The sequence below is a fragment of the Terrapene carolina genome, unplaced genomic scaffold (assembly GCF_002925995.2).
Source record: "Terrapene carolina triunguis isolate 2854851 unplaced genomic scaffold, T_m_triunguis-2.0 Scaffold180, whole genome shotgun sequence".
Taxonomy (NCBI): domain Eukaryota; kingdom Metazoa; phylum Chordata; order Testudines; family Emydidae; genus Terrapene; species Terrapene triunguis.
The window spans coordinates 7,452,413-7,467,675 of NW_020664531.1; the positions used below are offsets into that span (position 1 = coordinate 7,452,413).

The 15,263-nt window shown below is 38.7% G+C and overlaps 1 protein-coding gene across 1 annotated transcript in view; it reads left to right on the top strand.

Moving 5' to 3' along the window:
- LOC113407020 (ATP-binding cassette sub-family A member 13-like) overlaps positions 1-15,263 on the top strand; it is a 289,939-nt gene that overhangs the window by 108,205 nt on the left and 166,471 nt on the right. The window contains exons 29-34 of the mRNA XM_026654099.1: positions 458-548; positions 4,816-4,992; positions 7,806-8,112; positions 8,965-9,079; positions 10,703-11,032; positions 13,847-13,916. Coding sequence (XP_026509884.1) covers positions 458-548; positions 4,816-4,992; positions 7,806-8,112; positions 8,965-9,079; positions 10,703-11,032; positions 13,847-13,916 — 1,090 coding nt within the window. The remainder of the gene's footprint in view (positions 1-457; positions 549-4,815; positions 4,993-7,805; positions 8,113-8,964; positions 9,080-10,702; positions 11,033-13,846; positions 13,917-15,263) is intronic.

A 15,263-nucleotide genomic window follows, 5' to 3' on the forward strand; every position in this document is an offset into this window, starting at 1 on the left:
GATTAGGGCAGCAGTTCCCCAGGGAGAGTTTGAAACAACATGAACAGATTTTTTTTTTTTTTTTTTTTTTTTGGAATCCCTTTGCTGATCTTAAACGGCCAATTAAGAAAAGCCTACAATCTCAGTGCTGGTTTAATAATGGAAACAAAGAAAACAACAAGATGAAGATGATGGAAATTTACAGTATGATCTATCAATCTGTCATAGGCACTTACTTGGTTCCCATCCATGTAGTATCTAATTGCCTCAGAATCTTCAGTGTATTTCTCCTCGTACTTCCGTGAGGCCTTTTACAGATGAGGAGCTCAGGCACAGATACTAAGTGACATGCCCAAGGTCACACAGAGGAAATCTATGGCTGAGCAGGGAGATCTATGACTCTGTGTGTGTATATAAAAAAATCCAGCAACTCTGAATATCACAGATGCTATCTTGTAAATCATTTATCTTACTTTAGGAAGCTCTCCAAAACAGTTTTATAAAGAACTTCATTGAAAGTCGCTTGAATATTGATGTGGGGAATCTCATTGGAAAGCTGCAAGAGTATGGTAGGTATATCTACAGATAGACACACAACATTTATTATCCCCATGACGTTGTGTTTGACTGAAATTTAGCAGTAATAACCTCTTAGTTATGATTCACATTGGCCTTACTTAGATAAAACTAAAAGTACATTTTACAATTATCTCATTTTAGTTTCAAACATTTTTAATATTGTTTGATCATTTATCATCTTGTAAAGAAATGCAGTTCCTTTTGCTGCATCTTGCCTAATGTCCATACAAGTAAAATCCATCCATTTCACTAACAGATAAAGATTAATATCTTTAAAATAGCAATTCCCTTATTTTATAAATAATTTGAATCCAGTTCTTTCCCACATTATGGGCCTGATCCTTTCAAGAGCTGAACACCCACAACTTTTGTTGATCCAAATGAGAGTGGCAAGTGGGGCTGAATGTAAAACAAGGATTCTGTTTCACAAAAAAATTTGAGGGTCTGACATTTGTTTCTATTCCACGTTGGAATGAAAATGAGATAGTTTGAAATATTTCATGTAAAAACATAAGAGACACAGAATAGTCAACAGCCTGATGGCCAGGGCACTTATCTGGGATGTGGACAACCCAGGTTCAGGGGCCTGTTCTGCCTGATTTGGAGTCATTCTTTCACTTTTGCTTGTTGGGGCTGATCCATTTTGAATAAATAGGAAAATATCCATTGGGTCAGAGAGGAAGAGACCGACTGCATCATCTGGTGGTTAGAGCACTCACCTTGCATGTAGGAGACCTAGGTTCAAATCTGACTGGTTTGGAGCAGGGACTTGATCCAGGTGAGGGCCTTAACCACTGGGCTATTCTGGTTATGAACAGAAATTCCAATGTGTACCCAAGAAACTGTTTCAATGAATCGGCATTCTCTGACACCCAAAAGTTTCATTGAAAAATTCTCAACCCGCTCTACTTGCAAGTGCTTATTACCTCTCGGGATCAGGACCATAGTGTTTCTTGGGCATTTGATTCTGTAGCAGAAACTGCAGAAAAAGTACCTGATTCTGCAAGGTTCTGTGTGCCTCCTCAGAGGTGCTAAATGCCTTCACCTTCAGTGAAGTCCAATGAAAATTGACTCCGGACCTTACAAGACTGGCTCTAAGGTAAGTAACAAAGCAGAAAGTAAGTACCAGAAATAGCTGTGCAAAGTTTGCTGTCTTAGTATCACTAAGTTATTTGAAGGAAAATGCAGGCGAGGATATTTTATTTAATAAGTTCTGAAACTTCCCCAAGGATTTTACCTTTTTATATATTTAGATGTGTTAGTTCCGTGTAAATTATGCAGCTTGTGAAATATTGCTTTTACTTACAGAAACATTTAATTATGCAATATTCCAAGTACGTAGCAAGTCAGTTGATATTTCTCATGCTCAAATATTTAAATGATTAAGTTGTAAGAGAAAATTTTAAAAATTGATGTATTATTCAAAATAAGGTCTTCTAAAGATCACTTAGGGGAAAAATCTCTGGTGACATACATGTATGCTTAACCCTGTTAGTGCTAGGTTACTAGTATTAGGAATATTCTAGCCCCTTAGATGCTACAAAACCAATAATACTATATATATTTCTTCTGTGCCTTCCTGTTGGGTAAAACAGTAGATATTTGTATAGTATCCTCACTCCTGTTCCATTGCTTATGTTCCTTCTGAATCCATTCCACTGATACTGGCTTGCCTGCTGATTCTTAGTACATCTGTTTCATTGTCTCGTCTCACAACTGCCTCTGTTCCTGATCCTTGTTCATCCCTTCTTCACTAACAGTGCTGCCGTCCATCCAGATCAGTTTAGTGCATTTCTGCTTCTCTGCTTTCCCATTGCAATACCTGCGGTGCCATCACTCAGGTGCACTGAGTCCCAATCTTATGTTAATGAGTTAATGACTCTTACCAAGTCAACTCATCACCTAATGTTTTTAAAGGATTAAACACTCAAATGTTTTTTTTTAAAGCTTTTAAGAAGCTGGAAGCTCATATTGGACCTCCCAGTACCTATTTTTCACTCCTCAAATGTGAATAATTATTCACTGGGAGATCAGCTAGTTTTGTGGATGTGTTAGACTTTCCTCACAAGTTTCTGTTAAATCCAATTGGAGTAAGAATTGTTTTGAGTTAAAATTGCCCCGTGCTATAAACCCATTGTTGTGATTATTCTTTCCAATATGATTAGCACAATCCACAAAAATTATATGCAGATCTGAACTCCTCCAAAGGTTGAGGATGTTCATACTCCTGTTTTTGATGGAAGCTCATTTTTAGAGTGAGGCCAACTGTGAACTTCCAGATCCAAACATCACTAATGCTCAGAGGGCCTCCAAACCAGGGATTTCTGCAGCCCAGCGTCTCCCACAATTCTGTTACAACTGGGCTGATCCCATCCACTCTCTGCAGTTTCTGGAGGTGGTTCCCAGCTGCAGCACAGCGTGTGCTGGCCACACCTCTTTCTCCTGCATGCTGCCAGATCTTCTGCTTCCATGGCAGCAGTCAAGTGATAGTTAATTTGCTCCCACCTTTTCCTTTTATGATTTTCTAACCATTTTGGGGGCAGTAACAAGCTTTTTCTTTGTTCCAAGCCTCTTTCCTGGTACAGGGTTTGTTCAGTGTTGTGGTTACAGCCACCCAGCACCTCTCCTGCAGTATCTCCCTGCTGAGTTCCTCTGTCCCCTTTCAGGCCTGGCAGAGCAGCTGAGCAAGCACTGGGCAAAGTCCAACAGGTGCTCTATAGGTGAGGGAGTTTTCCCAGGCTTGACAGAGGGCAAATTATGCCCAGCCTGCCCCCAGTTACCTGACCCTAGCTGGGACAGGCATGTTGGGGCCCCTACCTCCACAAATAGCCATGACTCCACCGAAGAAAACCCAACCAAGAGACCCAGAACAGAAAAGGACAGGATCTGAGGAGGAGGAGGAGGGCTTCATCCAGATGACCCAGGCGGTAAATCCTGGAGTGACCCAGAACCACAGATTAGACCTCAGCAGGGCTGTCACACCCTCCCCCCCAATCTTGAAATGGGTCTCGAGCACCTTGGGAAGAGTAGCAGCGCTCATATCCAGCCCCTCTCCTTCCCAATTTGAATCAGGGAGTGCTGATAATGAGACCCAATCTCCTGCTCTGGAGGAGAGGGACCCCGAAGGGGAAGACTTAGATGGAGAAGTTTCTAGAGAGCTCTAGACTCTGCACAAGGCAAGTCACAGAAGATTACACTCTGGCCACAGCTGGGTGGTAATGCCTGCAAAGCATGCTGAAAGGTCAAAAAAGCCCCAGAAGAATAAAACGGGGAAGAAAACGTCCAAAAGGTACTCATCCTCTGACTCAGACTCCTCTTCCTCTATGGAGGAAGAGAGCTCTCAGGCTCCAAATCTGAGAAGGACTTGGGATAAATGCAACAAATGTATTTTTTTTTCCATCCTGAGAAGTTTGAGGCAATGAAATTCTCAGCCTGGGCTATGACTTCCAACTCCACAGCCAGGAAGCATACGTGATTTTGCCCCTGGAAGGCAGATGCTCCCTCCAAGCAAGTCCTATGCTCCTCTTTGTTCATGGGATCTCTCCTCTTTGGAGAAAAGCTAGATAAGATAGTGGCAGAAAATGCTGCAGAATCAAAGCAGGCTGTCCTCTCTCCGCTGAGTAGTCTAAGAAGGGAGTACGAGCCCGCTTTCAGGCAGACACATCCCTTTCACCCATCCTCCTCACAGAAGTACCAGATGAAGAATACCCAGTTACACCAAGGACAGGGTTTGGAACTGGGCTCAAGTAGAAATTGGAGGACAGGCCTTGTGTGGGCAGCCCCTGCCTTATGACTCTTATAAAGTCCTGTGTGGACTTCAAATCTGACCTTCTCCCCAAATGGAAACTCTTCTGGCTCTCCCATGAGTAGAGTCACTCTCCTGTACATCTGCTCTCCCAAGAGCAAGGGGATGGAATTGGTACCTGTAGGGGTGAATCTGGCCCATAAAATTCACTGTTCTTTTATCTCATGGTCAAGGTAATCTTTCCAAAATTGGGATACCCATAGCATTCTCACTGCACTGGAATGGAATGTGAAGTTGGGGAGGACTTTATGCATCTATGGGATTTAAGAGCATAGTCCTACAACGTTGTACTTGTGCTCCTCAATTTCCTAGGCACTTCTGAAAATCTCCCCTTTTAAATGATATTTTACAAATAATTTTATGTTTCTACAATACAGTTACAAGAAAGCATGGCTCTGACTTCTATATGCTGCTTTGAAACTAATAGTTCCCAATCTGTTTACTCTTCTCAGAGCCTATGATGGAGAAAATGCTCAATAACTCGGTGACTGAGCAGATTAACCTATTGGCACAGCTCATGGTAAATATCTCCTCCTGTGTGTTACTGGATCGCTTCCAGCATCTTGAATCTGTGGAGAAATTGGAGGCGAAGGCACAAGAGCTCATGCAACAAAATAATTTCTTGGCAAGTAAGTATCTCATTTAAAATACGTACTGACAAGAAACCCCTGACTTCATAAAATGATCATTCCCATATTTCTCTGTTACAAGGGTGCTTCAGTGACATGGCAGCCAGGAAGACAGGGCTTAATAAACACATAGAAAACACATATGGTACAAACACAATAAAAAAGAAAAAAAAGCACATTTGCCTGATAAAAATATACCCGTGATTCTTGAACACTGTAATGCAAGCAATAAAAACTAGTGATATGGCTATTATAAGTGAGGAATCACTACTAAACAAATCCCTGGAGTCAGTTATACCTAATAAATATGATACCAGGAACAACAGATAGTAATATAATATACAGCGAGAGTGGAATGAGGCCCTAGAATGAAAAGGCTTGAAAACAAAATATAAAAATGAGGTTACTTTGTTGCTTTTTTAAGACCGCATCACCTAGTTTTTCCTCCTCCTGATTTTTAAATTTCATATCCTTTGGGGTTGCAGAAGAGAGTTAAGAAAATTAATCTTTGTAGGAAGCCTGTTTGCCTAGGAAGGTAACTTTCAAATCAGCTCATTTACTCAGACTAAGTTACTTCTTGAGCAAGTTCTATTGTTTCTTCTGCTCACGTCTCTGTCCTACCTCCTTAAAATGCCTCCTCCACTGCTGGAAATGTGCCTGTTGTGCTGATAAGGCCATAAGAGGAAACAGGAGAGTAGTCATTCACCATTGTAGAAATTTCTTTTCCCTGCCTGAAGTGTTCCCTCCCGGTATGTAGCACTTACTAGAGAGGAGAGTGAAATCCTGGCCCCATTTAAGTCAATAGGTGCTTTGCCAGTGACTTCAATCTGGCTAGTTTTTTATCCATTTAAAAAATTTTTTAATTTCTGCATTTGACTAAGTTCCGCACTGAAGGCCCCAGGGCTCATGGGAGTTATACGAGAAGTCATGGTAAAGCAGAGATGGGGGTGAGACCAATTAAAATCTAGACACGAGACTAGTACTCAGATGATCTAGGTCTATTCCCAGTTCTGCCACAGATAAGCTGTGTGATCTAGTGCATGTTACGTAATCTATCAAAAGCAGGTCCTCCCTTCCCTCCAGGGGGACCTTCAGGCAGGTGCTGATAGGTGAGATCTTGCCTTTCCTAAGAGCTGCAAGGTAGAGGTCCTTTGTCTTCCCTGGCTTTTCCACAAGTGAGCTGTTTTACTACCTTTTAGCTTCCCCTCCAGCCTGTGACTCTCTTGGAGGTGTGGTGGGATAGGGCTGGCTGAGCCCAGAGCAGCTCCTTAATCCCTTGTTGCCCAGTGTGTGGTTTGTATATCCCCTCACAACTTTTAAAAGAAGACAAGGGCAACTTTTTTCTCTTAATCAAAAAGGAAAATATATCAGAGTAATAGAGATAGGAGGAGCCTAGTCTATTGGTACTTTGTCTGACTTCATCTTTCCAGCTTCAGAAAGAGGGTTTACCCATATCCCTCTTACACTGTTAGAGGGTAATCTACAATATTAATTGTGGCAAACGTCATTATGGCAAAGCAAGTTATTCCATATGCTCTTTGCCTGAAATTCAGGATTGAGGAATTTTAAAATCAACCTCTGAAGAATACTCCCCAGTCCATGAAGTATTATTCCAAAGTTTTGTCTAAACTATAGTGGCACAGCAATGGTGATGCTGCTGTAGTGCCATAGTGTAGATGCTTCCTACATCAATGGAAGGGGTACCTCAGAGAGGCTGCAGGTAGGTTGACAGAAGAAATCTTTCATTGATCTTGCTGCATCTATACCAGGGGTTAAGTTGACCTAGCTACATTGTTCAGGGTGCAAAATTTTTAGGTGACATAGCTGAGTCGATCTAATGTTTAAGTGTAGACCAGGCCTCAGATGGCCAAATTCATTGCATGTTTTGCCTAATTAAGGACTTTAGAGTTTGACCCAGGAATGGGAACATTTTAATTAAAAATAAAGCAAGTCTGGAGAACAAGTTCTAGAGGACAAAGTACAAGGAAGTTTTTCTTAAGATTTTTCTCAGGCCCACAGAAAAGAGGGTAATTTTAGATCTTAGAAGGCTGAGTACTGAGATAAAATATCGAGCTCTTTGACTGTCTTAACATTAACAGTCAAAAGTGCCATCTGGTAGTTAAAAAAAAAAATACATTGGGTGGTGAATATAGACTTGAAGGATTTCATGTTTCCATGCTGGAATCCCACCAGCACGAATCTCAGGTTTACAATACAGGGAAGTAATATACCAATACCACATTCTTTACAAGAAGACAATGTGGCCTTTTTGAAGATGGATGACTGACTATTCATTGGCAGCATCCTAGCGCAAACATAAAACACAGGACACAAAAAAGACGGGAATATAAAATCTGTAGCATTTCCAATTACAGTTGGACAAAATTTTCCAGGTGAAAGATTTTTTTGGCTAAAAAACCAAATTCTTGTTGGCTGAAACATTTTGTAAATGTGTCAGTTTTCAAGTCATGGTTAAAAAAAATTTAAAAAATTGAAATTATTTTGACATTTTCATAATGAAACATTTTGATTCAAAACATTTTTTTAGAAATATACTTGAAATATATATATATATATATATATATATATATATCATGTTAAAAAGTTTTAACACAATATTTTGTTTGACCTGAAATAATTTTTTTCAAAACTTTTTGGTTTGCCAAATTTTTTTGTTTTCGGTTAAAAAAAACCCCAAAAAACAATTTTAATTTTTTTTTCAGAATGGATAGTGATAAAAATCAGTTATTCACACAGCTTTATTTCCAATCCATGAAACACCTTCTTGATTTTGTTTTCCATTCTTTGATCAGGTATTATATTCAACACTTCAAGTAAAAGGAGACGCAGAGAAGATTCTGCTAGCCACCCCCCACAACACATTTCATATACAATTAGAACTAGCGTTCTGTACAGCATGAGAACAGATCTGCTAAAAAACCCAATGTGGAAATCCCATCCCCAAAACCTGCCAGGTGACGGGTTCAAATACAATCACATCTTCGTTCCACTTCAAGACATGATTGAAAGAGCCATCATTGCAGTACACGCTGGAGCAGATGCCTCTGAGCCAGAAATACAAGTGCAAGCAATGCCATATCCATGCCACACCAGTGACCTGTAAGTAAACACCCTGCTTTTGAACCTAGTGCAGCACTCTCAATAGTGTGGTTGTGATCTGGCTGAGCTATACAAAGGGGTTGGAAAGCTGCCAGATCTCCCTAACTGGTGATTGCCCCATTATGGCATAGAACCAGTGTGGTTGGCTCCTATGCATCTCATTCTGCTATTCTTGGCAGAAGGAATAGGGGGAGAAGAGGATATGGTAAAAGCTCACTGAGCAATTCCTACATGGCAGACAGCCCCCTTTGGGAACTCTTAGCAGCATGTGTACTTTAAAGCAGCCCAAAGGATGTTCTAAATTACACTGGGGCTAGAGCTAGCTTAGGACTAGCTCAATGATCAGGCAGCAGAAACCAGCTCCTGTGCGATTTCTCCCCTCTATTATGGATCACAGAGGCCGAGAATCTGTCCATTAGTTTGCAATGGGGATTTAGTGTTTAGTTTATACAAGCAAAAGATAAAAGTAGATAACTGAAATGCAAGCCACAAGCACTGGAGCAAAATTTGCCTTGTAAACATAACAGGCACTCCAAATATCTTTATTTGCAATTAGCACCTTGCAAAACGTTAAAATAATTTGGGACTTTTATTCTTCTTCACTACAAATAGAGTGTCACTGTCTTGGAGATACACTTTACAGGTTCCACTGATCCTATATTTTACCATTAAATTATAGTGCGTATGTTTAACTAGTAGCAGCAAAAAAAAGTATTGTTACTAGACTTGAGTAAAATCACATCTTCAATAATTGTTTTATATATTGTAATATTTTCTGAGTAGTAAAATATTAACTTTCTACTTCTACATCTTTCTCCTTTGAGTCTTACACATATATTTTTGCTTGAACAGGTTCTTGAACAATATTGGTTTCTTTTTTCCACTCATAATGATGTTAGCATGGATGGTATCTGTTGCTGGCATGGTCCGAAAACTGGTTTATGAGAGGGAAATTCATCTTGAAGAGGTAATAATTAGCTGAGCCTTTGACTGTAAAACTGGTTTAGAGGGGTATACCGAAAATGCACATTAAACTTTAGGAGAAATGATTTTGTGGATAATAATGCATCTACTTTGTCTTTCACTCTCTCCTGGGCTCTTAATCTGAGTTCCAGCTGCCAAATCAGATTCACAGGGATATTGCTTGGAGTCCCATTGGTCTGCAGAGATTTATCTCTGTTGACATAAAGGAGAGCAGTGAATGACAGAATTATGAAATTTAAACCTGAGCACCTTTCTTTGAAACAAGTCTTGTAGATAGAGATCCCAATCTTCCATGGTGCTGAATGCCTTCAATTTCTGTTATGTTTATCTATCCTCAAAGAACAACCACATACTTTCATTCAGAATGACCTTTTATTTTAGATTAGGAGAACAACAAAACAAGAAAAGTAGGGTCTCCTTGAGGTACCCTGAACTGAGTAAAAGTGGCTGGGGATTTTAGTCTTTAGGTATTTAAAGTACACAGCGAAAACAAAGGCATAACAGTTACATAGACAAATAATCACAGCTAAAATTGAAGTCAAGGAGACAAGTTTATGGCACTCAGGAGATACTCAGCATTTTGCAGGATTGAGACATTAAAGCCACATATTTTAGGTATGGATATAACAACACTTAACTCACAAGAATTCAAATGCTATTCTAGGTTCTGCTGAAGACTTCCTGTTTGACCTTGAGCAAAACATTTAACATCTCTAGACTTTGGTTTTCCAATGTGTAAAATAGGGCTTATCTACTTTGCAGAGGTGTTTTAATTAATAACTCACCAATGTTTTCAAGGTGACTTTTGGAAAAACACTAAAGAAATAGTGTATTATAATCCTAAAAAAGTGTTTTGTTTTGTTTTTTAGAATGATGGGCTCAGATACATATGACAATTATTTCTGGCCATATGAGCAATGTTAAATCTGAGAGTTTCACGAATGTATGCAAAAGATTAGTTCATGGTGAAAATTTGTCCTTTTTTCCTATCACCTTTGCAAAATTATGCGATAGGCAAAATTGTAAATTTCCCCAAATTCACTTCTGGATGGGAAATAAAGGCAATTTCTGAATAGAAAATGTGTTAAGTTCAGCAAGAAAACAGCAAAAATAAAGGAAAGGAAGTGTTTCATATTTTTACGATATTCTATTTTTTTTTTTTGCATAGCACTTTTAGTCTTAGTCTCTGATAATCATTCATAGTCATGCATAGTGCTTTTATATTACTACTGTTATTTTATAGTAGTGACATAGATGTGTACGGCACTTGAAAGAATAGAGGTGGCTTCTCTACCCAAGAGAGGTTACAATCTAAGTGTCTGATCCTGCAAACACTTGCTCATGAATGTGCATAGTCCCTTTGGAGTCAATATGGTTACCCATATGCATTATGCTCAAAAGCAAGTGTCTACAGAACTGGACCTTAAATTAAGATGAGCGCAACAGAAGGAGTTAACAGCACATGATGAGAGAATGGGAAAAGTATAACACAGGGGTAAGGATAATAGGATTACGTGATCACTTGGGAGGCTAGTGCATATCTCTTGATAGTTAATTTTTTTTTTAAAAGTTGTGACTAATTATAAATGTCTCTCTGCTCTTGTAGTATATGAAGACAATGGGTGTGAATCCTGCCATTCACTTCCTGGCCTGGTTTCTGGAGAATGTCATTGTCCTCACTATAAGTAGCTGTGCTCTGGTCATCATTTTAAAAGTTAGCGGCATCTTTGTGTACAGTGATGGCTTCCTAGTCTTCCTCTTCCTCCTCGATTTTGGAGTTGCGGTTGTTATGCTAAGCTACCTGTTGGGTGCATTTTTTAGCAGTGCCAATACAGCAGCTCTCTGTGCCAGCCTTATATACGTGATCAGCTTTTTACCTTACATAGTTTTGTTGGTCCTGGAGAACCAACTTAGCTTTGCCCTCCAGATCATTACAGTAAGTATTTCTTTTTAAAAACTGTTGATTGATTCATTTCCATAATTATGTGACCTTTAGCAAATCCTCTCATTATCCTGTCCAGAGGTTCCTACTTTGCTCTTACATCTCACTGAAGTTGCATGGCTTTCCTAGATAGAAAACCAGTCGAGGTGCTTTGAACAACAGAGTGGAATCTAAAATCAATGTTCAAAGAAATTGACAGAACCCTATGGAAAGCATAAGGCTCCATATTTCCAATGCAGCATGCATGATGGAAAAAGATACATTCTTACAGACTTCTTTTTACAAAAAAAGACTAGTTTGGAAAATTACTGTTCTCTCAAATAGTGGATGACATCCCATCATAGGATTAGTGGCTATCCTGGGCAGAAAAATGCGTATAAAACTTACCAGTGAACTGTAGAAATCGCTCCTTTGTTTAAAATACAACTACAAGACAAACAGATCTGTAAGAATGCATACTGCACATCCTGCTCTTTGTAGAGATTACGATGTATGGGGAGAGGAATGAGATTCCCTTTAAAATTCTACTATTGAAAATCAAGTTTCATAATTTGTTTTATGTTCACTAGTCTACAGTATAAATTATGATTCAAACAGCTATTCATGAACTACTTTACCACATTATCTGTTTAGAGTTCCTAGGTGGTATTTTCCTATCCTCTGCTTTGTGTTTTGCTGTGCTCTGCAAAGCATCCTCCTTTTGTCACGATGAATCTCTGATAAGGTCTGATCTAAGCAATGTTTGTTCTCCTGTAGCTGTATTCTCCAAATAAGTATTCCTTATTCTGGATGTACTGTCAAGTCAGGATCACAGCTATGTTAGCTCACCTGACCTCCTTCCAATTCTAATGTCTTCGTTCAAGGAAAACAAACAAGCGAGCAAACAAACCCTACTACTATGTTTTAAGATTCCTCTTTTTTATTTGATATACCTAATCCTCTCCACAGAGGAAAAACAAATAGGACACTACTATACAATGAACACCAGTTGTAATTTAATATTAAACTCAACAGTACTGTAGTTCAAAAGTGTTCATTGATGAACACACAGAGTGAAGGGAATCTGTGCTATGTCTGTGCAAACACTGCAGGCGTGCGTCCAAATATGCGTCTGTTGTTCTCCAGCTGAGGCCCAATGGAGACAAGAAGGTACCTTAACTTCCATTAAGAATAACATGAATGTATGCCTGTAAATTTCTTGAACATTAATGCAAGAAGCAAAAACAGCTTATGCAAACATTGCACTTCCTTAAATATGTTTAGGACTTTGTCTCAAAACACTTTTTTAAGCTCTTCAGAATTTTACAGTATTTTAAACATTTTTAATATCAGTAAAAAAACAATTTTACCCACCATTAAGCTCTTGTTCATTCCATACCTGCAAAATAAAATGTTTAATTCTGTGTATATAATAATCTAAGTAACACTGTAAATAGGGCAAAACAAACCAGAAATGGGATAGATCAATGTTTAGGGTTGAATAGTACGTTATACTCTGATATTTGCTATGCATAGAGCTGCCAGCTGCACACATTCAACCTTTATGCTATTGAATACATATTTACCCATTCAGATTCTGATTGATGAGTTCTAAGTCTCCTGTTGACTAGAATGGGAACTGGATCAGGCCCTTGCTCACACAGCAGGTATCCATCATTCCAGACCATGTTTTTCATGGGGTAGGCTGAGCGCGCTACCTCGGTTGTTTCAATGTTTACCTTGTCCTCCCCACCATATTCTTGTATTATCCAGCTGTCTTTTCATCGTATGAGAATGCCATAAGCTCTTAGAGGCAGGGGCTGGTTTTTTTAAATGTGCTTGACACAATGGATCCTGCTCAGGGCCTCCAGGCACTACTATAATACATTTGTGTATTTAAATACACTGCCTACATTGTGTATTCTCTTCCTGCAAAGCCTTATCCGTGTGCTTATTTTAAGCCAATAGAACTATTCACAGTGCATGAAGATAAGCATGTATATGAGCCTTTGCCTGATCAGGGGCCTACATCTGTAGTGGTGTGTGTTTGAGAGAGGCAGGTTATACTTGTTTTCCAGGCCCCTGGCAGAATTTTGCCTTTCTGTTTTAAACACTGTGAAACATATTGGATTGACTTACTTTAGAATACAAGTCATCTCCAAGAGCAGACTTTGAAACTTTAGAACTTTTTTCATACAACAATGCATATATTTTATCAGTATTTAGTAATGATTTAGTTCCCTCTGATGCTGGTTAGTGATTTTTCAATTTACCATAATTCTTCCATCCTTGTTACATTACATCCCTGAAGTTAGTCATTTTCCATTTTGTACTTTTCTGATGCAGTATGGCCCAATTTATATTGCTCCACTGGAAATAAAATGTTATTTCCTTGCAATAGAATAGCTGCCCAGTGTATAGTATAATGTGTGTTCCATCAGCCTGCCTCTTGTGAATTCTAGGGTCATTCACTTGCAACAGAAAATAAATTGCATTAGCCACTTTTCCAATGTTATGCATTATATATTTGCAATGTATGGAGGATTTATGATGCTTCATAAATTGTGGTAAAGTTAAATAATACCTTCAAATATTAATAACCTGATACATAATGATCTTTAATTTGGAGAGCACATTTCTGCAAAATGCAGGTAAACATTGTTCAGGTTCAAAAAAGATAAGTGAAAGACTGGATTGTTAGCCTTTCTAGAACTGAAAGGTCCATTGCTTCTCCATTTGCACTGAACAGTGCAATAGTTATTTACATCACACAATATGTTAATGGCGATTTATTTATGTTCATCTCCTGTTTCTTTTCTATTGTTGCAGTGCTTTCTGTCTACAGCTGCCTTTGGGCAAGGAGTATTTTTCATTACATTCTTTGAAAACCAAGAAATAGGTAAGATTGCTAGTTAGCAAAATGTTTTTTTAATCATGGTTTATAAAGAACCAAACTTGGAAACTGATTTCACTTGCTTTGTTTTGAAAGTGAAGCTTTGTAGAATCTCTGATCCTCAGCAAGCAGTACAACTCAGGACTGGGGGGATGATGTTAGATGTAGCTTTAAACCACCTTTGTGCTCCATGATTCCCAGACCAGGTTGATGATGTTGGTCGCCTGCAGTAAATTAGAGAAGCCTTAAGGCTGCTGTAAATTATGGCAGCTGCCAGTGCCCCCTAGGGGCTAATAATGCCTGGCACAAGGAAGCCCCGGGCACACCCTGAACATTGCTGATATTTTGTAGTGTATGTGACATTCATGAAAGATTTAATCAACTCTCAGAAGCTGCTAGATGACAATGTGCTGCTCTTAGGGTATTGTCAGCCAGTGAGAATGTCTGAAGATGCAGTTCCAGATCTGCTGCTAGATCAAATTCAATGGAGTTATGCTTATTTACCCTAGCTGAAGAGCTAGCCTGTTGTGTTTCACTGGTTTAGTGTGTTGTCTCTCAGTATCCTGCTGGTGGAGTTGTAGGTGTGGAATGCTATGAAGCATAGAGGAGATTCCATGTTGATGTTTCAGTTTAATTTACCTCTTAATAAAAAGCACTTGCTTTTCTGATTTACCTCTGGACACTCAATAAGTTTCTCCTAACATGACACTTTCAGAAATTGTTTTCCTTTATTTTTCATAAAGATTGGATTTAAGAACATTTTACACCATTTTTCTTCTCTAATTCAAATATGTTCAAATTTTTGGAAAATAAGAATATATTTATATTATTAAAAACTTTTTATTGAAGTCTTTTAAAGATTAATATAGTTTTCAAAATTGTATTTGTTTCTACTTGCTAACAGTAGTGCCCACGTTTTAGCCTAAAATAAATTCTTGGATTTATACAGTACTGAAGAACACAGGTGCAAAATATAATTGTCAGTAAGATTACTATGTGCCAGATCCAAAGCTCATTGAAGTCAGTGTCAATGCTATCAGTGATTTCAGTGGGTGCAGAATCAAGCAGTATGCCTCTGATTACATAGTACCATGCACTTTACAGAATATACGTTACTCCTAATAATCTGTAATAGTTTGTGGAACAGCAGGTCATTTTAACCACCTTGGGCTCTTTTGTCTCATAAGACATTCTGGGGTCAGGTATTTTATTGTTTTCATATATTGCAAAAAAGATATGGTGAGATTTTCAAACATTAATGGGAATTGAATGTACAAATCCTCGAAACAGTTTTGAAAACCTTAGCGTGTGTGTGTGTGTGTGTGTGTGTGTGTGTGTGTGTGTGTGTGTGTG